The sequence below is a fragment of the Jaculus jaculus genome, chromosome 12, assembly GCF_020740685.1.
Source record: "Jaculus jaculus isolate mJacJac1 chromosome 12, mJacJac1.mat.Y.cur, whole genome shotgun sequence".
NCBI lineage: Eukaryota > Metazoa > Chordata > Mammalia > Rodentia > Dipodidae > Jaculus > Jaculus jaculus.
Genome location: NC_059113.1, coordinates 41,511,281 through 41,535,111, shown reverse-complemented (window position 1 = coordinate 41,535,111; position 23,831 = coordinate 41,511,281). Strand labels below are relative to the sequence as shown.

At 48.0% G+C, this 23,831-nt stretch overlaps 1 protein-coding gene across 3 annotated transcripts; it reads left to right on the top strand.

Annotated features, from left to right (window-relative positions):
- The first annotated feature begins 911 nt into the window (after positions 1–911).
- Positions 912–23,678, top strand: Pfas (phosphoribosylformylglycinamidine synthase). 3 transcript variants are annotated; one of them, XM_045131034.1, is made up of 28 exons: positions 912–949; positions 2,924–3,099; positions 3,496–3,631; positions 6,714–6,819; positions 7,893–8,082; positions 8,203–8,308; positions 8,642–8,782; positions 8,878–9,002; positions 9,336–9,464; positions 10,600–10,731; positions 10,866–10,994; positions 15,638–15,711; positions 15,819–15,975; positions 16,242–16,303; positions 16,441–16,602; positions 16,864–16,977; positions 17,099–17,230; positions 17,498–17,728; positions 17,881–18,061; positions 18,149–18,232; positions 18,460–18,615; positions 19,059–19,178; positions 19,773–19,918; positions 20,037–20,244; positions 20,526–20,617; positions 20,703–20,817; positions 22,817–23,140; positions 23,236–23,678. In XM_045131034.1, exons 2-28 carry the CDS (start codon positions 2,961–2,963, stop codon positions 23,544–23,546), a joined length of 4,002 nt encoding a protein of 1,333 aa, XP_044986969.1. In that variant the 5' UTR covers positions 912–949; positions 2,924–2,960; the 3' UTR covers positions 23,547–23,678. The 3 variants fall into 3 exon arrangements, with proteins under 3 accessions (XP_044986969.1, XP_012805234.2, XP_044986968.1); XM_012949780.2 differs by having other exon boundaries at positions 929–1,037; XM_045131033.1 differs by lacking the exon at positions 912–949 and adding an exon at positions 966–1,037 and having other exon boundaries at positions 2,896–3,099.
- Positions 23,679–23,831: the final 153 nt, after the last annotated feature.

Sequence of the window (23,831 nt, the reverse complement as noted above, 5' to 3'; positions counted from 1 at the left end):
AGAAGTAGGGATAAGTAGGGGAATAGTTACATGATTGGTTGAATTAAGCAGTAACTGCACCTGTATTTTTCTGATAGGCTTAGGATGCTGGTGGGCAAAGCTTGTGGGCAGGGGTCTAGGGGAATTCCAAGCAGATTAGGTAACCTTTATTGAGATTGGCTATATGTATCAAAGACCTTTAAGCAAACTTGAGCAAACTTATCTATGACCACAGGAAGGCGAGGTGCAGACAGTTCATTCCCTTATCAGGAGACTGACCTTGCTGGGAAGCAGAAACTTAGGCCTATTGATGATTCTGAGGCTTATTATGGCTTCCTGAGTCCTTCAGTCTCACTCTGTCTCCCTCTGCTTACAAATAAATAAACACTATATTAAAATTTTCTTTATTATTTATTATTACTAAATGCTTGGTTTAACTGTTTATTAAACTATTTTATTTTTATTTTAGAAAGAGGCGGGGGAGGGGGGATGAATGGGCGAGTCAGCTCCAGCCTCTGCAAATGAACTCAGACGCTAAAAATATTTTTTTTAAAAGGGTGGGGTGAGCCGGGCGTGGGGGCGCACACTTTTAATTCCAGCACTCCGGGGGAGAAGGAGTGGAACCACCGTGAGTTCGAGGCCACCCTAAGACTACATAGTGAATTCCAGGTCAGCCTGGACCCTACCTCGAAAAACCAAAAAGAAAAAAATAAAATGGCTGGGCGTGGTGGAGGCAGGAGAATCGGAAGGTCAAGGTCATCCTTGGCTACTTAGGCGGTTTGGGGCCAGCCGGCTCAAACTCCAGGTGTCAGAGTCCTTTCTCCTTCAGAACACAGCGCCGAGGCCCCGCCCACACCGGGCGTGGCCGCTCCTGCGTGCGCACTTCCGGCCTCTGCTCGCGGCGCACAAGAATGACGTCTACAGCGCGCCAAGATTCGTAGAGGTCTGGAGCAGCGTGAGCCGCTTTCACGTGAGTGCAGTTCCAGCGTGCTGCCCCGAGTACCCCGGCTCCTCTCCTGGCTGAAGCCCCTTGAGCCCCCGCCTCAAGCCCCATCCGGGTAATTTCATTATCCCCAGCAGGCTGAGCGGGGTCCCGTGTGTGCGCGCGTCCGCTGTAGTCGGGCTCCCATTGGTCTGCTGGTGCGCGCGCCCTGCGCGATTCCACGTAGGTTTTCCCGCACGCTGCAGTAGCCTCTCCTTACCATCCCATGCGTTCAGAAAATCTGTTGACCACCTGCTTCGGGCCAGGCATGGCTGAGCAACATACTTGTTGTTGAGAATGCAGCCTTGACATAGAAAACCCTGTCCCTGTACTTCTGGAGCTTATTTTCACTGGGTGTGATAGATAAACATCTTTGTGCTTGTGCGCGCGCGTGTGTATGAGAGTCCTGTGTGCGCTCTTGTACGTGTGGAGGCCAAAGATTACAGGCAGCACATGCCTGTAATCTCAGCCCTCGGGAGTAGAGGCAGGAGGATAGAGTTCAAGGTCATCCTCAGCTACCACATTAGTTTTTTGAGGTCTCACTCTAGCCCAGGCTGACAAGGAATTCACTATGTAGTCCTGAGTACTGGGATTAAAGATGTGTACCACCACACCCACCCGGCAAGGGAGCCACGATCTTTATGCTAACTTGTGGCAAATAGGATATGGTTAGTTGTTCAATAGTGGAATCAGGTTGGCCAGGCTATAGCCTAGCACTTAGGAGCCAGAAGCAAGACAGGTCACCAGATCCAGGCCAACCTGGGCTCTATAGGAGCTCTATAGGAGGCTTTGTGTTATAAAGCAAACAACAGCACAGAAGCCATTGTATTAAAGTTAGTCCAGGTGAGTGATGTTATTGGCTTGGACTAGCGTGATATTGTAGACATGAAAAGGCTGTAGATTTAGGACATATTTGGAAATAGATTTGATAGATTGGGGGTGGAATGGCTGAAGGGAAAAATAAATTGAGTTTTGTGTGGGTTTTATTATTCATTTGTTTAGCTTAGTTTAGGGTTGTTTTCGTTTTGTTTTGTTTTGATTTTGGCTTTTCAAGGTAGGGTCTCATTGTTACCCAGACAGACCTGGAATTTACTATGTAGTCTCAAGCTGGCCTCGAACTCATGGCAATCCTCTACCTCTACCTCCCTAGTGCTGGGAGTAAAGGAGTGCATCACTATGCCCGGCTCATTTACTTGGTTTTAGAGATTGAACACAGGTTGCTGGGCGGGAGAGTTGGCTCAGCAGTTAAAAACATTTGCTGAGTAAAGAAAGCCTTTGGAGTTCATTTGCAGTGGTAAGAGGCCTGGTGTTTTCTCTCTCACTCTCTTTACAAATAGAGAGAAAGGAAGGAGGGAGGGAGGAAGGAAGAAAGAATTGGGCGTGGTGGCATATGCCTTTAATCCCAGCACTTGGGAGGCAGAGGTAGGAGGATCACCATGAGTTTGAGGTCACTCTGAGACTACATAGTAAATTCCAGGTCAGTCTGGGCTAGAGTGAAACCCTACCTCCAAAAAAAAAAAAAAACAAAAGGTGGGGGGGAAGGAGGGAAAGAATGGGGCATGGTGCCTCTACATGCTAAGCAGGTGCTTTACCACTGAGCTATAGCCTCAGCCCAGGGCCTGTGTTCTTGGTTTGCATATGTAACTGATTGGATAGTGGTGGAGATGAGGAAGACTAGGGGAACAATAACTCTGGAGAAATGGGAAATCAGAATTACTGTTTTGGGAGCCACTAGTACTGCAGTTAATGCCTAGTCACCAGCTCCCTTGCAGCTTATACAGGATACTCAGATACTCCATAAACTATTGGTCATGAGAGAATTTGACTAAACACATGCTGTAGTTTAAATTCCTTTGGATTTCTTCCTAGTTACTTTGTTTTTCTAAATGTTCTGTTATCCTCATGTGTCTGCTGCCCCTGAAACATGAAATCAGTTCCACAGATGGGCTTCTATTTTTTTAGGAACCCAAGCCATCTTTTCAGGAAGGACACTTGCAAGATGGCCCCGGTCCTTCACTTTTATGTCCGTCCCTCTGGGCACGAGGGAGCTGCCTCTAAGCATCTTCGGAAACTGCAAGAGAAGCTGCCAAAGCTACAGAGTATGGAGACTGAGCTGTGCTATAACGTGGATTGGACAGGTTTATTTTATTTTTATTTATTTTTTTAGAGAGACACAGAAATGGGGGCGGGGAGAGCGTGAGCAAGTGTGCACACACACAAGGGCCTCCAGCCACTGCAAGATAGGTGCACCCCCTTGTACATCTGGCTTAGGTAGGTCCTGGGGAATTGAACCGGGATCCTTTGGCTTTGCAGACAAACGTCTTAACCGCTAAGCCGTCTTTCCAGCCCCAGTATATGGGTTTTTGAGAGTCTCATGTAGTCTGGGCTAGCCTCAAACTTGCTGTGTGGCCAAGGATGGCATTACAATGGATCCCCTGCTTCCACCTCCCAAATGGCTCCAGGTGGCAGATTCTTTAAGGAGGTAACCTGGCGCCAGGCATGTGTCTTGAAGTGTTCTTGTCTTGTCTGTGCAGCTGAGACCCTCCCAAGTGCTGAGGACATGAAGAAGCTGATGTGGCTCTTTGGCTGCCCCTTGGTGCAGGGTGATGTTGCTCAGAAGTCTTGGCTCCTTCCTGGCTCCAGTGACCTGCTACTGGAGGTTGGGCCCAGGTACATGTCTCCTGAAGCAGCTTGATTTTGTTTGTTTTAAGGTAGGGTCTCACTCCAGATTAAATTCAAAGTGCTGTGATCAAAAGTGTGTACCACCACACCTGGTGAAGACACAACTCTTTTTTTTCTTTTTTAGGCTTTCATTTAAAAAAAAAATTATTGACAACTCCCATTATTGTAAACAATATCCCATGTTAATTCTCTCCCTCCCCCCACTTTCCCCTTTGAAACTCCACTCTCCATCATATCCCCTCCCCCTCTCAATCAGTCTCTCTTTCATTTTGATGGCATGATCTTTTCCTTCTGTTATGATGATCTTGAAGATACAACTCTTCATGCTTATTGCCCTCACCTTTGGTCCATCCTACTATCCACCTGTGAAGCTACTCACAGACTTGCTTCTTGTGGGCAAATGCCTTTGAAGATTGAACTGGCTCCCATGTGTATTCTAGAAATTTTGAAAAGTTGAAAGGACAAGTACAGTATTTTTTTTTTTTTTTTTTAATGAGAGAGAACTAGGTTCATCGGGGCCTTGTAGGTACTGGGGAATCGAATGTGTGCCGGAGGCTTTGTAAGCAAGCTCCTACCACTGAACTATTCCAGGTTTTCTGTTTTGTGTTTGTTTTGGCAGTGCTAGGGATTAGGCCTACAGGTGTGTTTGCCTGTGGTAGCCAGAATAAAGTCTGGTGCCCTGCTCCCTTCTTTCTTCTTCTTTCTCCTTCCTTCCTCTTCCTTCTTTGTTCTTCTTCTTCTTTTTTTTTTTTTTTTTCCCGAGGTAGGGTCTCTAGTTCAGGCTGACCTGGAATTCACTCTGTAGTCTCAGGGTAGCCTAGAACTCACAGTGATCCTTCTACCAAGTGCTAGGATTAAAGGTGTGCACCACCACACCTAGCTTCTTATTATTATTGACAACTTCCATAATAATAGACAATAAACCATGATAATTCCCTCCCCCCTTCACTTTTCCCTTCTCAACCCCACACTCCCCATCATATCCCCTGCCACCTTTCAATCAGTCTCTCTTTTATTTTGATGTCATGATCTTTTCTTCCTGTTATGATGGTCCTGTGTAGGTAACGTAGGCACTGTGAGGTCATGGATATCCAGGCCATTTTGTGTCTGGAGGAGCACGTTGTAAGGAATGTTACCCCTTCCTTTGGGTCTTATATTCTTTCTGCCACCTCTTCCACAATGGACCATGAGCCTTGGAAGGTGTGATAGAGATGTTTCATTGCTTCTGCTCCATTATTCTTTATTTTATTTATTTATTTGAAAGTGACAGAGAAAGAGGCAGAGAGAGAGAATGGGCATGCAAACGAACTCCAGATGCATGCGCCCCCTTGTGCATCTGTCTAACATGGGTCCTGAGGTATTGAGCCTTGAACCGGGGTCCTTAGACTTCACAGGCAAGCACTTAACCCCTAAGCCATCTCTCCAGCCTTGCTCCATTATTCTTATACCTGTTCTTGTTTGAGTCTTTTACTGATTCCAGAGGTTGCCATGTTTTTTGTTTTTGTTTTTGTTTTTCAAGGTAGGGTTTTGCTGTAGCCCGGGCTGACTTGTAACTTACTATGTAGTTTCAGGGTGGCCTTGAACTCAAGGCAGTCCTCCTACCTCTACGTCCCAAGTGCTGGGATTAAAGGCATGTGCCACTATGCCAGCTTTATTTTATTTTTTTACAGTTTTTATTTTTTTATGAGTGCTAATAATTCCTTGGCCTCTGTTCCCTTAAGGGACTGGGGTTTCATGTGCACATGGCCATGGCCAGCTGTTTAATGTGAGTTCTAGAAATACAGGCTCAGGTGGTCTCAGTCCCTCATGCTCATATAGGAAGCATACTTTTAAAAAATACTGTATTATTCATTTGAGAGTGTGTGAGATGGAGGGGGGGAAGGAGGGAGGGAGGGAGAGGGAGAGAGGGGAAAGAAAGGATGGGCAGACCAGGGTCTCTGTCCACTGCAAATGAACCCCAAACACAAGCATCGCCTTGTGCACCTGTTTACGTGGGTACTGGGGAATTGAAGTCAAGTCCTTCTTAGGCTTTGTAGGCATGTGCCTTAACTACTGAACCATCTCTCCAGCCCAAAGGAACATACTTTAACCACTGAGTGGTCTCTCCAGCTCCAATTGAGCATCTTATCTATTTATTTGTAATTTTACTTATTTGCTTGCAAACAGTTGTAAAGAATGGGCACTCCAGGGCCACTGCAAATGAACTCTAGATGCATGTACAACTTTGTGTATCTGGCTTTATGTGGGTACTAGGGAATTGAACCTAGACCAGAATGTTTTGCAAGCAAGTGCCTGAAACTACTGAGTCATCTTCTTAGCCTTGATTGTATAACATTTTATTTTATTTTTAAAATTTTTTAATTTTTTATTCATTTTTTATTGACAACTTCCATAATTGTAAACAATATCCATGGTAATTCCCTCCCTCCCCCCACTTTCCCCTTTGAAATTCCACTCTCCATCATATCCCCTCCCCTCTCAATCAGTTTCTCCTTTATTTTGATGTCATGATCTTTTCTTCCAATTATGATGGTCTTGTGTAGGCAGTATCAGGCTCTGTGAGGTCATGGATATCCAGGCCATTTTGTGTCTGGAGGAGCACATTGTAAGAAGTTCTTCCCTTCCTTTGACTCCAGACACATGCACCACCTTGTGTATCTGGCTTATGTGGGACCTGGTGAATTGAACCTGGGTCTTTGGGTTTCAAGTGCCAAGGGCAAGTGCATTAACAGCTAACCCATCTCTCCTGCTCCCCCCCACCTTTTTTTTTAAGATAGGGTCTCACTCTAGTCCAGGTTGACCTGGCACTCATTCTGTAGTCCCAGGCTGGCCTTGAACTCACAGTGATCCTCCTACCTCTGCCTCTCAAATGCTAGGATTAAAGGTGCATGCTACCATGCCCAACTTGGGTAACTTAAAAGCAGGTTTCTTGGTGCCCAGTCTGAGGTTGGAGGCCAGTGGTAAAGGGGTAATGGTGGTAGAGTTGTTTGGACAATAATGGGCAAGAGCCACCTTCCCGGCTGATACTTGCTGAGGCCCTCACGTCTTAACCAGCTGACCTTCTCCTCAGGCTGAACTTCTCCACCCCAGCATCCACCAACATCGTTTCCGTGTGCCAGGCTGCTGGTCTGAAGGCTGTGGATCGAGTGGAGACTACCCGGCGGTACCGGCTCTCGGTGAGGCAAGGGCCATTATGGTGTGGAGTAAAGAATGGATGGATCAGAATATAGACCTAAATCCTAGGGAAGTTGTGAGAAAAGTTGGGGAAAGCTCCTGGCCTTCGAACTACCCTGTATGGTTGGTTACACAAGTTATTTGCTATCTAAAGGTAGTACTTGGTTAAGTAGTGAATGGGGTGGAAATTTTCAGCCTGTGCTCTCCATACTAACCTGTGTATCTTGGCATGGACTCATGACTAGCAGAGAAATCTTTATTTGTTTATTTTTTCTTACTTTTAGAGAGAGAAAGAGCATTGGTGTGTCAGGGCCTCAGCCACTGCAGTCAAACTCCAGACACTTGTGCCACTTGGTGGGCATATGCGACCTTGCACTTACCTCCCCTTTGTGCATCTGGCTTATGTGGGATCTGTGGAGTTGAACATAGGTCTTTAGGCTTCTCAGGCAAGTGCCTCAACTTCTAAGCCATCTCTCTAGCCCTGCTTTTTATTTTTTGTTTTTATTTTTAAAAAATATTTATTTATTTTAATTTATTTGAGAGAGAGAAAAAGAATGGCAGAGAATGGGCGTGCCAGGGCCTCCAGCTGCTGCATATGAACTCCAGACACATGTACCACATTGTGCATCTGGCTTATATGGGTCCTGGGGAATTGAATTTGGGTTTTTAGCCTTCACAGGCAAGCACCTTAACCACCAAGCCATATCTCTAGCAGTGTTATGTATTTATTTATTGAGGTAGCATTTCACTCTAGCTTAGGCTGACCTGGGATTCCCTATGTAGTCTCAAGGTGGCCTTGAACTCATGGCAGTCCTCCTATCTCTGCCTCCTGAGTGCTGGGATGCACTACCATGCCTTGCTCTTTTTTTTTTTTTTTTTTTGGTAGTTTATTCAAGTTGTTGTTCAGTGGTAGTTCTGATACATACAAGGCCCTGGACTTGACTCCTAAAACTTGGGAAGAGGAACAGAGTTGTTATATGTGACAGCAGGCTAAGCAGCGTAGAGTGCTAGGGCTGGGTTCTTTCTCTGTTTTCAACTCATCATTCTTTGTCTTCTGTGTGTGTCTTACTGCTAGTTTACCCACCATCCTTCGGCTGAGATGGAGACCATTGCTCTGGCTGTTCTGCATGACCGGATGACAGAGCAGCACTTCCCTTACCCTATCAAGAACTTCTCCCCTCAGAGCATCCCAGCTCCCCTCAGTGGCACCATCAATGTCCTAGCTGAGGGTCGATCTGCCCTGGAGAAGGCCAACCATGAGCTAGGTGAGCAGACGTCCCTGGGAAAAGAATGGAAGGACCCAACATTGGGCCATCTGGGATGCTGAGACCTGGAATATGGCAGCCTGGAGCAGACTGTCAGCTTTGTAAGGGTTTGTCTCCCAGGTCTGGCTCTAGATTCCTGGGATCTGGACTTCTACACCAAGCGCTTCCAGGAGCTGCAGCGGAACCCCAGCACTGTGGAGGCCTTTGACTTGGCTCAGTCTAATAGGTGAGGAGTAATGAGGTCATCCTGCTTCTTAGCCCATGAAGGTTAGAAGGGAAGCCCATAGGGACTCACCTTCAGTGCTCTCCTTTGCTGTAGGGGCATCCCTGAATCAATCTGTTTGAAGGCCTGGCTCCTCCACCCATCTAGGAGTCTACCACAGATCTTGATTTTCTTTTCACTTTCACTCTGGATAATCCACAATGCTAGAATGCTTGATGATTCTGACTTTCTGCAGTGTACTTTGACATCTACTCCAAGTATGAGTTGATTATGACTACTGTTGAGATGGTCTGGCCCTGAGGAATGATTCATGTTTCTGTACTGCCTTGCCCTCAGCGAGCACAGCCGACACTGGTTCTTCAAGGGCCAGCTCCATGTGGACGGGAAGAAGCTGACTCAATCTCTGTTTGAGTCCATCATGAGCACCCAGGCGTCCTCAAACCCTAATAATGTCCTCAAGTTCTGCGACAACAGCAGGTTGACTGTGCCCTGGGCTGGGGAGGACCAGGCCCTGGTTGGGTTGGCACAGCTCTTAGGGAATAAAAGAAGGTCTAGAATGACTATGTCCATAGTGCAATCCAGGGGAAGGAAGTCCGATTCCTACGGCCTGAGGACCCTGCACGACCAAGCTGCTTCCGGCAACAGCAGGGGCTGAGACATGTTGTCTTCACTGCAGAGACACACAACTTCCCCACTGGTGAGATTAGAAGGGAATTAAACCCTTTGGGTTGAGCTGGGGAAATGGGGAAACTGGTTATCTTGTTTTAAAATATTTTTTATGTATTTATTTATGAGAGAGAGGGAGAGAGTGAGAATGGGTACGCCAGGACCTCTAGCCACTGCGTATGAACTCCAGACACATGTGCCACTTTGTACATCTGGATTTACATGGATACTGGAGAATAGAACCCAGGTCCTTAGACTTTGCAGGCAAGCATTTTAACTGCTGAGTCATCTCTCCAGCCTGCTGCTTGTCTTTATTTCCATGGGGGCTTTCTGTGGCATCCATAACTCCTCTTTCTCTTTGCAGGAGTGGCCCCTTTCAGCGGTGCGACTACAGGCACAGGAGGTCGCATCAGAGACGTCCAGTGCACAGGCCGCGGAGCCCATGTGGTGGCTGGCACTGCCGGCTACTGCTTTGGAAATCTGCTCATCCCAGGTTCTGTCTCCTTCCCCTCTGCCATTCTTCCCCATCCAGATTTTTAGCCCTGGCAGGCACCAAACACTGAAATCTCTTGGGTCATCTTGAGAGGGAAGTGTTTTTGCTGACCATGATCACAAACAGTAGAGGTGGGAAAAGAGGGAGAGATGGAGGCTACCAGACAGGCTTTGGAGATCTACTGTCTTCTTTAGAAACTAGTATCTACTCAGCCAGAAGACATGTGGTAGGACTCTTATAATTAGCATTTGCTTCCAAAATCTTGTTTCTTAGAAAACCTTCATTGTGATCCTAGAGCTCGGGTGTAGTGAAATGGTAGAGTTCTTGCTTAGTTCTGGGATTGATTGCTAATACTTCCAAAAGATAAATAAAATAAACTAAATAAACATAAAACGTCTGATTCTGGGCTGGAAAGATGGCTCAGTGGTCAAGGTGCTTGCTTGCAAAGCCTAACAATTGGGTTTGATTCTCCAGTACCCACTTAAGCCAAATGCACAAAGTGGTGCTGTGGCAGGAAGCCCTGGTGTGCCCATACTTATTCCCTCTGTTGGCTTCTTTCTCTCTGCCTCTCAGATGAAAAATGAATAAAATACCAAAAGAAATTTATTTTTAAAGTCTGATTCTGAGACGAGGAAATGCTAGTGTGGAGGTGGAAAGCAATTTAGTATTAAACTTCAGGTTCTACCCTACCCTGCAGTGGAGTGCTCTGCTCACACAGCCATTGTGTGTGAAGGTGGTCCTTCAGTGACTTAAACTCTTCCCTAAAGATGCATACTTGGTTTCAACACCCCCCACCTTTCCATTACTGAGGATGAAACCCAAGGCCTTGTGCATGCAAGGCAAGCACTAGACCACTGACCTTCATCCCCAGACCTTTGCATTTTTTTTTAAATTATTTATTTATTTGTTTGAAAGAGGCAGATAGAAACAGAATGGGTGTGCCAGGGCCTCTAGCTGCTGCAAATGAACTCCAGATGCATGCACCACTTTGTGCATCTGGCTTATGTGGGAACTGGGAAATGAATCAAACTCTGGTTTTTAGCCTTTTCAGGCAACTGCTTTAACCACTAAGCCATCTCTCCAGCCTCTTGCATTCTATCTTTATAGTCCATTTAACTTTATCCTTCCATTTCAGGTTACAGTCTGCCCTGGGAAGATCCAAGCTTCCAGTACCCTGGGAACTTTGCCCTGCCCCTGGAGGTAGCCATTGAGGCCAGTAATGGAGCATCTGACTATGGCAACAAGTTTGGAGAACCAGTACTGGCGGGTGAGGGTGGGCATATGGAAAGATAACAGACAGCTACTCAGAGAGGCTGGTGGGGGTAGTATGTAATCCAGGACCGTATGATTGCGCAGGTATTAGTAGACTTACTCCTTTTTTCTACTGGATGTACATACCAGGATTTGCCCGATCCTTGGGTATCAAGCTCCCAGATGGCCAAAGGCGTGAGTGGATCAAGCCCATCATGTTTAGTGGGGGCATTGGATCCATGGAAGCCAAGCATGTGGGCAAGGAGCCCCCAGAGCCAGGTAAGAGCCACCTTTCTCTGGATCCAACCAACTTTCTTTCATGGGGAGGGAATTGTGAAGATATTCTAAGAGTTACTTTAGACTCTGCTGGCTCTCTTCTCTTCTTCCCAATACAGGTTGTCAAGGCAAGACAGAGCTTTCTGTTAGTGAGGCAGTCTCTTTTGTTGCCTGTCTCTTCCCCAGTATACTTGTACGTGACAGGAACCATCACCCCTGCCCCTGTGCTTGTGGAAGAAACCTTGCTAAGTCATCACAGCCAATGTTTATTCAGTACCTGCTTTTTGCCAGTGACTTTTCTTTGCTAGCTCGGTTCAGTTGAGCAATCACGTATTGCGTACCTGTTATGTGCTGGGCACTGTGCTAACAGCTGTGGCAGAATCAAGATGAAAGTCCAGATTCCCTTGAGTAACCAGGTGATGCAGTCACATTGAAAAAGACAGGGTAGAGAATGTAGCTTGGTTGATAGGATGCTTGCCTAGCATTCACAAGGCCCTGGGTTCCATCCCCATCACCACATAAATGACATGGTGGTACACACTTACAAAATCCGAGCAGTTGGAGGTGAAGGCAAGAGGGCATCTCTACCTACATAGTGATTTTGAGGCTAACCTGGGCTACATGACAACCTGCTTCCAAAAAGTAAAACCAGAGCTGGAGAGATGACTTAGTGATTAAAGTCTGGAAAGCCTTATGACCCAGGTTTGCCTCCCCAGTACCCACGTAAGCCAGCTGCACAAGGAGGTGCGTGCGTCTGAAGTTATTTGCAGAGGCTGGAGGCCCCAGCATACTCATTCTCTCTCTTTCTCTTTTTGGTTTCTTGGGGTAGGATCTCTCTCGGGTCCAGGCTGACCTGGAATTCACTATGTAGTCTCAGAATGGTCTTAAACTTACAGCGATCCTCCTACCTCTGCCTCCTGAGTGCTGGGATTAGTGTGTGCAACCATACCTGGCTTAAATAAACTATTTTTAAAAACCCCAAAATTGGGCTGGAGAGATGGCTTAGTGGCTAAGCACTTGCCTGTGAAGCTTAGGACCCCGGTTCTAAGCTTGATTCCCCAGGACCCACATTAGCCAGATGCACAAGGGGGTGCATGCCTCTGGAGTTCGTTTGCAGTGGCTGGAGGCCCTGGTGTGCCCATCCTCTCCCTCTCACTCTGCCTTTTTCTCTCTCTCTGTCACTCTCAAATAAATAAAAGTTAAAGAAAAAAAAAAAAAAATAGCCAGGCTTGCTGGCACATGCCTTTAATCCCAGCACTGGGAAGACAGAGGTAGGAGTATTAGCCTGAGTCTGAGGCCACCCTGAGACTATATAGTGAATTCTAGGTCAACCTAGGCTAGAGTGAGACCCTGCCTCGAAAAACTATTTAAATATATGTGTGTATTCTTTTTTCAAAAGGCAGGGAAGGTTAGGTAGTGAAACTCCCTTGGCTATAGACCCTAGCTACTATTAGTTACTTTTAGATCCTATCAGAGGTGTTTACTTTATATACACACATGTCTATTTGCTCCCCTCTGCTTATTATCACATTTCCTTAAGACAAGGTCTCGGGCTGGAGAAATGGCTTAGCAGTTAAGTGCTTGCCTGTGAAGCCTAAGGACCCTGATTCGAGGCTCCATTCCCCAGCCCAGGACCCACGTTAGCCAGATGCACAAGGGGGCACACGCGTCTGGAGTTCGTTTGCAGTGGCTAGAAGCCCTGGCGCGCCCATTCTCTCGCTCTCTGCCTCTTTCTCTCTCTGTCGCTCTCAAATAAACAAAAATAAACAGAAAAAAAAATTAAAAAAAAAAAAAAAGACAAGGTCTCTTCTGTAGTATTGACTGTCCTGGATCTCAGTTCTTTTGCTTCTGCTTCCCAAGTGCTGTGGTATAGGCATGAGCCCTGTGCCCAGCTCCTGTGATGCATTTGAATTTCATTTTTGTATCTTGTGTGAAGTAGGGTCCTACTTCATTCTTTCACTTGTGGTTATTCAGTTGTTTTAGCACTACTCTGGAAGGCTTATTCTTGGTTAGATCGTCTTGACACTCATCAGAAATCAGTTGAAGAGCCAGACCTTTAGTCCCAGCACTCGATAGGAGGATTACCATGAGTTCCAGACCAGCCTCAGCTAGAGTGAGACTAGCTGTTGAAAAAAACTCAAAAACAGGGCTGTAGTGATAGCTTAGCCATTAAAGCGCTTGCCTGCCAAGCCTAAGGACCCTGGTTCAGTTCCCCAGTACCCACATTAGCCAGATGCTTGAGGAGGCACTTGTGGATGGAGTTCATTTGCAGTGGCTGAAAGCCCTGGCATGCTAATTCTTTCTTTGTCTCCCCCTCCTTCCCTCTCTCTCTCTCTCTCTCTCTCTCAAATAAATAATAAATAAAATGTTTTTTTAAAAAACCATAAACAACAACAACAACAAATCTGTTGGAGACAGGCATGGTGGTACTTATCTTTAATTCTAGCTCTCAGGAAGTAAGAGGATCACTGTGATTTTAAGGCTGGCCTGGGCTAAAGTAAGACTGCCTGGTTGGAGAAGAGAGAAAGGGAAGAAGGGAGGGAAGGAGAGCAAGTCAGTTGGCAGGGACTGGAGGTGTGACTCAGTGGTAAAGGCTTGCCTGGAGCACTAGGAGGAAAAATCAATTGGCAGCTGAGCATGGTGGTGGACATACATGATTCTAGCACTTGGAAGGCTGAGGTAGGAAAGACTCTACAAAAAATAAAAATAGAAGGCGGGAAGGATGGCTTAGCTGCTAAGGCACATGCCTGTGAAGCTAAGGACCCAGGTTTGATTCTCCAGGTCCCGTATAAGCCAGATGAACATGGCGCAAGTGTCTGGAGTTCATTTGCAGTGGATAGAGGCCCTGGTGCACCCATTCTCACTCTGTCTACCCCTGTCCCTCTGTCTAATAAATAAATAAAAACAAATCTTTAAGAAAAAAATGGAGTATGAGGATAGAAAGATCATTTAGCAGGGCAGAAGGTGTATATTAGTGGTAAGACACCTGCCTGGTATGTGTACGCCCCTCTCCCCGTCACACACACACACACAGTCAGCTGTCTATAAACGTGACTTTATCTCTGGACCAACAGTTCTATTCAGTTGATTTATGCTTGTCCTTAATGCTAGGATTGTACTTTCTTGATTGTTGAAGCATTGTAGAAAGTTCTGCAGCAAGTATGGCTGAGGAAGAGCACTTGTCTGGTATTCACTAGGCCCTGGGCTTAAAACCTAACACCACAAATAGATGCAGAAAGTGGTCTTCCATTTTGTTCCCATTCAGAACTCCCCCCCCCCCCCCCCAGGTAGGGTCTCACTGTAGCCAGGCTGACCTGGAACTCACTTTGTAGCCCCAGACTGGCCTTGAACTCATAGGGATCCTCCTACCTCTTCCTCCTGAATGCTGGGATGAAAGTTGTGTGCCACCATGCCTGACTTTCAAGATTTTTTTTTAAAAATTACTATTTATATGCAAACAAAGACACAGGGAGAGAATGGGCATGCTAGGACCTATTGCCATTGGTAACAGACTCCAGATGCATGTGCTACCTTGTGCACTTGGCTTTATGTGGGTACTGGGGAACTGAACCTGGGCCATCAGGCTTTGCAAGCAAGTGCCTTAACTGCTGAGCCATCTCTTCAGCCTCTCAAGATTCTTTTGAATGTACTAAGTCTCACAGTTTCACATGAATTTTGGAATGAAGTTGTCAACATGTCTAAAAGGTAGCAAAGATTTTGATAGGTATTATATTGAATCTGCAGATGAATTTGGGGGGAAAATGATTTTTTTGTTTGGGGCTTTTTCTCTTTTTTTCAAGGTAGGGTTTCACTCTAGCCCAGGCTGACCTGGAATTTATTATATAGTCTCAGGGTACCTCGAACTCACGCTGATCCTTTTACCTCTGTCTCCATAGTGCTGGAATTAAAGACGTGTGTCACTATACCCAACATTTTTTTTTTTTTTTTCAAAGTAGGGTCTTTCTCTGGCCCAGGGTAACCTGGAATTTACTCTGTAGTTCTAGACTGGCCTCAGACTCACAGCAATTCTCCTACCTTTGTATCCAGAGTGCTGGGATTAAAAGTATACACCACCACGTCCAGCCCAATTTGGGAAATAATATTACCACTTTAATGGTATTAAGTTTTTCATTCTATGAATAAATATGGAAATATGGAATTCTTTTCCATTTGTTTAAGTTTTCTAAGGTGTTAGAGGTTTTAGTATGTAAGTATGCAGTAAATATTTTATTGCTTCTGATACTAAGATAAATGGGTAAACATAGGCACTTTGCCTTCTCTGTATTGTATTTTGAGGTCATTTCATATTAATGAAGTTATTACTTCATTAATACAATTCTCTTTTTTGGTAGCTTAGTGTCTCAACATTCAGACATACCATAAGTTATTTAAGCAGTTCTATTAGCCTTAGATCACTTCTGGTGTTTGTTAATACAAATTATTCTGTAGTGTTTAGTCTTATAATAGGTGATTTTGTAATTGTAATTTTGATAAGATCACATTGTCCTTGGTAAAGGTTGTCCAGTTGTTCCTCCTTCTGCCCAGTGGAGTTCTCCTAATGTCAGTTCCTTCCATCCTCACCCTGCCTTATTTTACTGGCTTCTTGTGGCTTCTCTGGGTTTAGATTCTATTCTCCTTCCTCACAGGCATGGAGGTTGTAAAGGTTGGGGGTCCTGTCTACAGAATTGGAGTTGGGGGTGGAGCTGCTTCGTCAGTGCAGGTGAGTGAAAATTGGAAGCTGACTGCTCTCACTAGGCCCTCGTGGGGCTGGGGTGGGGTGAAGGCCTCCCAGCTTCCCTGAGCCCAGCAGGGCTTTATGTTCTCCAGGTGCAGGGAGACAACACCAGTGACTTAGACTTTGGGGCTGTGCAACGGGGAGATCCAGAGATGGAGCAGAAGATGAACCGTGTGATCCGGGCTTGTGTGGAAGCCCCAGAAGGAAACCCCATCTGCAGCCTCCATGACCAGGGTGCAGGTGGCAATGGTGAGGAAAGCAGTTAGGACAAGGGTCTGCCTGGTCTCCTGCCAGGTTTGGTCTAGGGAGGGCCAACTACCCATATCTGGGTCCTCTTCTCCTTACCCTCTGCATGCTGGCCAGGCTCGGGGTGAAGGTGGTGGAACCTGTGGCCATGGGATGGTGGATAAGAAGGGTGCAGGAGAATTAGATGACCCTCTGGAGATCAGGGGTTACCCTTTGTTCTGGAATGGGACCATGAGCAGGTTGTCACCTTCCTGCTCTTCTGTCACCAGGCAATGTCCTGAAGGAGCTGAGTGACCCAGCTGGAGCCATCATTTATACCAGCCGCTTTCAGGTCTGTGGGTCTCATCCCCTGCATCTAGCTATCCCATTTCCAGTGGACCTCTCCTTGACTTTCCCCTATTCCCATCAACCGTGTGAGGTGAGGTCATGCCCACTGACCCTTCTCTTTCCTCTGCTTCGGCTGTGCAGTTGGGTGACCCAACCCTGAATGCCCTAGAAATCTGGGGGGCTGAGTACCAGGAGTCAAATGCACTTCTGCTGAGGCCCCCCCACCGAGACTTCCTGAGTCGTGTCAGTGCCCGGGAACGCTGCCCAGCTTGCTTTGTGGGCACTATTACTGGAGACAAGAAGGTGAGTAGGCCCCAGATATCGGGAGCAGACTTTGTAAACAGGCTCAAGCTGCCTGGGCTAGAGGGAGAGCTAGCAAGGCAGTAACAGGAGAAGGGATGGGAGGTGGGCACAGTGTGGGAACAGTAGAGGGTTAGAGAGGAGGAGGGAGAAATTCCAGAGGAAGCTGCATGGGATGGGAGCATTTTGGTCATGGTCTCTGGGTACATTCCTTGCTGGTGTTCAAAGTCACACTCTTTCCGGGGTATGTCCCTGGGTCCACAGATAGTGCTGGTGGATGATCGTGAGTGTGCTGTGGGAGAAAATGGCCTGGGAGATGTACCCCCAACCCCAGTGGACCTAGAGCTTGACTGGGTTCTGGGAAAGATGCCTCAGAAGGTATGTGGGCTGAGGCTTGGGAGTACCTTTTCCTGTGGCCTTCTCATTCCCCATGTCTGTGATTTTCACCTGTGTGTGCCCCCCCCCCCACCTGCTCCTACTTCATACTCTTCTGTTGCAGGAGTTCTTCCTCCAGAGGGATCCCCCAGTGCTGAAGCCTCTAGCTTTGCCCCCAGGGCTGAGCGTGCGTCAGGCTCTGGAGCGGGTTCTAAGGCTTCCTGCTGTGGCCAGCAAGCGCTACCTCACCAACAAGGTGCACCCCTACATGGTCCCTCTGCATCCTTCATTTTCTCTGATCCCTATACCCCTGCCCTTAGGACCGCATTGAGGTGGTTCCTTGGCCTTGGGAGCAAAGACACAGGGGAGCAGGACATAACTGGTCTGGTCTTCCTGCTCTCCACCCTGCATGTCCTTGTGTGCAATTTCATTGAAAGCTAGGCCTCCCATCTTCCTCTGGTAAGAATAGATCATATGATCTCCCTGACCTCTGCCCTCTTGACAGTCTCATCTGGCTCCATAGGTGGACCGCTCTGTGAGTGGCCTCGTGGCCCAACAGCAGTGTGTTGGGCCTCTGCAGACTCCTTTGGCTGATGTAGCTGTTGTGGCACTGAGTCACCAGGAACTTACAGGAGCTGCCACAGCCCTAGGAGAGCAGCCAGTTAAGAGCCTGCTGGATCCTAAGGTTGCTGCCCGGCTGGCTGTGGCAGAAGCCCTTACCAACCTGGTATTTGCTCTCGTCACTGATCTCCGGGTGAGTAACCCTATGGCTTTGCCTTGGAACCTTAGGCCTCTAGGGACACTTCTGTATCCATCACTTAATCTTCCACTTTCCCTTCATTCTGTGCGCATAAGCTTAGGGGCCCTTTCTCCTCCCTTCTAATGCCTTGTCCCTACTGCTTCCAGGATGTGAAATGCAGTGGGAACTGGATGTGGGCTGCCAAGCTCCCGGGGGAAGGTGCAGCTCTGGCTGATGCCTGTGAGGCTATGGTGGCAGTGATGGCAGCCCTGGGTGTGGCAGTGGATGGTGGCAAGGACTCCCTTAGCATGGCTGCCCGGGTGGGCACTGAGACCGTGCGTGCTCCTGGTAAGGCTGGGGCCCTTAGCGGAGGGAAGAAGGACTTTTCAGTCCGAGTTGGTGCCTTACTTAGTTTTACTCCTCCTTGCTCTGCAGGGTCCCTGGTCATTTCAGCCTATGCTGTCTGTCCAGACATCATGGCCACTGTAACCCCAGACCTCAAACTTCCTGGTGGGAGAGGTATGGCTTCATCCCCCTCCCTACTGTTTGTGTATTCTCTGCTTGGTCCTCAGTTTGAGGTCTGCTTTATAAATCCTGGGCTCCCTCATCTCAGCCCTGGGTTCTGTTGCTATTTAGGACTGGCAGGTGGCGGTGTCTCATTGCATGCTGGGAATGGCAGCTGGGAGCATTTCAGGGGTGGGGCTGAGCTGCATTCTTCCCTCACTTCTTCCCTCTCTATTTCCCAGGCTGTCTGATCTATGTGCCCCTGAGCCCTGGGCAGCACCGGTTGGGGGGCACAGCTCTGGCCCAGTGCTTCTCCCAGCTTGGGAAACAGCCTCCTGACCTGGACCATCCTGAGAACTTGGTGCGTGCCTTCCACATAACCCAGGGACTGCTAAAAGGTGAGTAGAGGGCTGGAGAGATGGCTTAGCAGTTAAGTGCTTGCCTGTGAAGCCTAAGGACCCCCGTTCAAGGCTCAATTCCCCAGGACCCACGTTAGCCAGATGCACAAGGGGGCGCACACATCTGGAGTTTATTTACAGTGGCTGGAGGCCCTGGTGTGCCCATTCTCTCTTCTCTCTCTCTCTGCCTCTGTCTCTGTCTGTTGCTTTCAAATAAATAAATAAAAATAAACAAAAAAATTTTTTTTTTAAAAAGGTGAGTGGAATCCTGGCCTGTGTGATGGCTGGCAGACACTGGCCTCCTGAATAAATGAACTTTAGGGAAGAAAGATCCAGGCCTTCTCTCCTATGAATGCCTGCCAACGCACGCACACATGCACTCCACGTGCTACAATGCTAGGAGGCTGGGCCTGAGCTGGCTGAGCTTTCCTTCCTTTCTCTAGACCGACGTCTCTGCTCTGGCCACGATGTCAGTGATGGAGGCCTAGTTACCTGCCTGCTGGAGATGGCCTTTGCTGGGAATTGTGGGATAGAGGTAGATGTATCTGCCCCCGGGACTGATGGTAAGGATCTCTGGGTCTAGCCCCAGGCCTGGGCTGTCTTCCCCCTTCCAAACCTGATCTAGTAAAGAAAGAATGGAATGTCTCTGGCTCCCTTTCTTCCTCCTTTTCTCCTTTTTCTTCCTTTTTTTTTTTTTTTTCTTTTAAGTTTAGAGACTTTATTAGATTGAGAGAAAGAAAGAGTAGAGAGTGTGAGGAACTCCTTGCCAATGAGAAGGCAGATAGGGTAAAGCCCTCTGGCCCCTTTTCCTGAGTATTCTTTAGCTGTTTTATCCATACTGTCTTTTGACATACCTACATACTTCTTTTTTTATTTTCCCTATGGTAGGTTCTTGCCTAGGCTGACCTAGAATTCACTATGTAGTCTCAGGCTAGCCTCGAACTGACAGCAGTTCTCCTGCCTTTGGCCTCCTGAGGGCTGACATTGAAGGCTTGTGCCACCATACCTAGCCTCTTAGGTGCATGGCACCCATCACTCTCATGGACTGTGTCCCTCTGAGTCTATGCACAGTCCCTGGTGTAGCCTCCTTGGTAACACTTTACCTGAGTCCCTGGCAGTACTCTAATCACCCTGACCCATTTCCTTTGCTCTCTTAGCGCTGAGTGTTCTGTTTGCGGAGGAGCCAGGCCTAGTGCTGGAGGTGCAGGAGCCAGACCTGGCTGGAGTACTGCAGCGGTACCAGAGTGCTGGCCTGCACTGCCTGGAGCTGGGCCGCACAGGCGAGTCTGGGCCCCATGCCATGGTGAGGAAGCCAAGAAGAGTGTGGTACTCACGTGAGCCAAGGAGAAAATATGGGCCACTCTGCCAGCAATTGAGGGGCCACCCTTTCTCTAGTCTTTCATCATGTTTCTTCTCCCCAGGTCCGGGTGTCAGTGAATGGGACTGTGGTTGTGGAGGAGCCTGTTGGGCAGCTACGAGCTCTCTGGGAGGAGACGAGTTTCCAGCTCGATCTGCTGCAGGCCGAGCCACACTGTGTGGCAGAGGAGGAACGGGGCCTGAGGGAACGGACAGGGCCCCGCTACTGCCTGCCACCTACCTTCCCCATAGCCTCTGTGCCCTGTGAGCCTGGTGAGAGAGTGTGTGCAAAGCCTGGGGTACTTGGGCCTGCCCAAGAAAGGTCTCTGGGGTACTAAAAAAAGAAGGGTAGCTACCAGGTGTGGTGACACACACCTTTACTCCCAGCACTTGGGAGGTAGAGATAGGAGGATCGTCATTAGTTCAAGGCCACACTGAGACTACAGAGTGAATTCCAGGTCAGCCTAGACTAGAGCAAGACGCTACCTCACAAAAATCACAAAAAAGAAAGAAAGAAAGGTAGCTCCCTGGCCCAGAGACATGTCTTCTTCCAGGTGGTCCTACCCCCCGAGTGGCCATCTTGCGAGAAGAGGGCAGTAATGGGGACCGGGAGATGGCTGATGCCTTTCACCTGGCTGGATTTGAGGTGAGCACGGTGGCTAACAGAGCCAGGGGCCTTGATCTAGCCTTGGGACTATGTGTTCTCTGACACTTCCCTCCCATCCTGCTAGGTGTGGGATGTGACCATGCAGGACCTCTGCTCTGGAGCCATTGGGCTGGACACATTCCGTGGTGTGGCCTTTGTGGGTGGCTTCAGCTATGCAGATGTCCTGGGCTCTGCCAAAGGTTGGTATGCAGCAAACTGCACATTTCTTCACAACATTCCTGAAGAGGTGCCTTGCCCCTGTCCCTGCCCCTCCCCCCCATCTCCCCAACCCTGCCACTTGGCCTGGGGCCTGGACTGTCACCTCCACAAAGCCAGACAGAGCACTCTGCTTCAGGACCAGATGGCAGCAGGACTGAGGGTAACTGAAATGAGGCAGGTGGGCGCTTTAGGTCTGTGTCAATCTAGAGGGCATTTGTTCTCTACTACTTAGCTCAAGCAGACTGTCCTATTTGGAAAGATGGGTAAGATGGTTCAATATAGCCAGATCTTCCAGTTTTAGAAGAGGCCAAAAGTGCACATATTTTTGGATGTGTGTTAGAGAGATTTTTTAAGTGTTTATTTTTTTAAAGTTTTTTAATTAATTAATTAATTTATTTGACAGAGAAAGAGAGAATGAATGGGTGCACCAGGGCCTCCAGCCACTGCAAACAAACTCCAGATGAGTGCACCCCTTTGTGCATCTGGCTAATGTGGGCCCTGGGGAATCAAACCTGGGTCCTTTGGCTTTGCAGGCAAACGCCTTAACTGTTAAGCTATCCCTCCAGCCCTTAAAGTTGTTTTTTTGTTTGTTTGGTTTTTTTTTTTCCCCACGCAGGGTCTCACTCTAGCCCTGGCTGTCCTGGAACTCACTCAGTAGCTCCACACTGGCCTTGAAGTCATATTGATCCTCCTACCTCAGCCTCCCAAATGCTAAGATTAAAGGCATGCACCACCATGCCTGGCTTTAATTTTTAAAAATACTTACTTATTTGAGAGAGAGGCAGCTGTTGGGCATGTCACGACCTCTCGCTAGTGAAAACAACTTCAGATGCATGGGTCAGTTTGTGTATCTAGCTTTATGGGGGTACTGGGAAGTTGAACCCAAGTCATCATGCTTTCCAAGCAAGCACCTGTAGCCACTGAGCCATCTCTCTGGAACCCATGAAACCTATTTACTTATTTTGGTTTTTCTAGGTAGGGACTCACTCTGGCCCAGGCTAACCTGGAATTCACTATGGAGTCTCAGGGTGGCCTCAAACTCATGGCAATCCTCCTACCTCTGCCTCCCAAGTGCTGGGATTAAAGGCATGTGCCACCACACCCAGCTTATGAAACCTTAGTTTTAATTTTTTTTCTTTGTATTTTTTTTTAAGTTTTTATTAGCATTTTCCATGATTATAAAAAAAAAATCCCATGGTAATTCCCTCCCTCCCCACCCCCCACACTTTCCCCTTTGAAATTCCATTCTAATTTTTTTTTTTTTTTTTTTTGGAGACTGGGCTTTATGTAGCTCAGGCTACCCTCAAACTCATTATGTAGCCCAGGTTGACCTTGGACCAGCGGTGATAATTCCTCCCTTAGCTGTCCTAGTACTGAGATTACAGGTGTGAGCCACCATCTGGGCTGAAATCTTCCTTTTAAATTTTAAATAGTTTTATCAGTTATTTTTTTCATGGCTGTGAACAGATACCTAACCAGAAGCAACTAGAAAGGAAGGTTTGTTTTGGCTTAAGGTTCTAGTCCTACACAGTGGGGAAGGTGTGGCAGGCCTGAGCAAAAGCAGAGCTTGTTACAGTATACCAGAATTAGGAAGCAGATGGTGGACAGGAAGTGGAGCTGGGCCACAAAACCTTAAGGCCTAGTCCCAGTGACTCACTTCCTCCCAGAGATTCCAACCTTTCCAAGCAGTGCCAGCTGGGGACCAAATGTTCAGACACGAGTCTGTAGGGGATGTTTTACATTCAAATCACAACAGCATCTTAAGTAAGTTTTTGAAATTTGGCCAAGCAAAAAGAAAAACATTGGCCATTGATGGGCCAGGAGTTGGGATATCTGAAATAGATAAAGTTGCTTCCCCCCCTCAAGCTTGCATCAGGCTCTACAGAGAGGAGCTGCTTGCTAGGTTGGAAGAGCAGCTGTCTCTCTTCTCTGCTTCCCCTGTTCTTGGGCTTTTCACATCTTGCCTCTGTTCCCTCCTAGGGTGGGCAGCTTCTGTGGCCTTTAATCCACAGGCCAGGGATGAACTGATGCGCTTCAGGAAGCGGCCCGACACCTTCAGCTTGGGTGTGTGTAATGGCTGTCAACTACTGGCTCTGTTGGGCTGGGTGGGAGGCAGCCCCAGTGAAGGAGCAGAAAAGGCTGGCCATGACTCCCAACCAACCCAGCCAGGCCTCCTGCTCCGCCACAATTTGTCTGGACGATTTGAATCTCGCTGGGCCAGTGTGCATGTGGGGCCTGGGCCAGCTATAATGCTTCGTGGAATGGAGGGTGCTGTGCTGCCTGTGTGGAGCGCCCATGGAGAAGGTGAGGCTGGGTCAGGTAGGGAGAGACTAAGGGCTGGGGCTGGGGCTGGGCCTGAAGGAGGTTGGGTTTGACTTTCCCTTCTCCCTCATAACCAGGTTACATGGCATTTTCTTCTCCGGAGCTCCAAGCCCAGATTGAAGCCAAGGGTTTGGCTCCCCTGCATTGGGCAGATGATGATGGGAACCCCACAGAGCAGTACCCTCTGAACCCCAATGGGTCTCCAGGGGGTGTAGCTGGCATTTGCTCCCAGGATGGCCGCCACCTGGCTCTTATGCCACACCCTGAGCGGGCAGTGAGACCTTGGCAATGGGCATGGAGACCAGCTCCCTTTGATGCTCTTGCCACCTCCCCTTGGCTGCAGCTCTTCATCAATGCCTGGCACTGGACCCAGGAGGTAGGCTGCTGAATAGACCACAAGGATACCCTGGCCCATAGCTCATCCTTTTGAATGTCTACTGCCCTCTCTCCTGTTGCCTTCAGAAGCCTCCCACATGATTTCTAGAAGCATCTTGGATAAACAAGAACCAAAATGCTGGAACTTATCAGCTGCTTTGCCCATTTTAGCCTTGCATGTCTGGAACTGTTAACAGTTCTTATATCCTAACATGGCTCAACTTCCCTGAGCACAGCCAGCAGCCTCTGGCTCCCAGCAAAGAGCTGACAAGACAGAGTAGACAGGCAGCCTCCACTG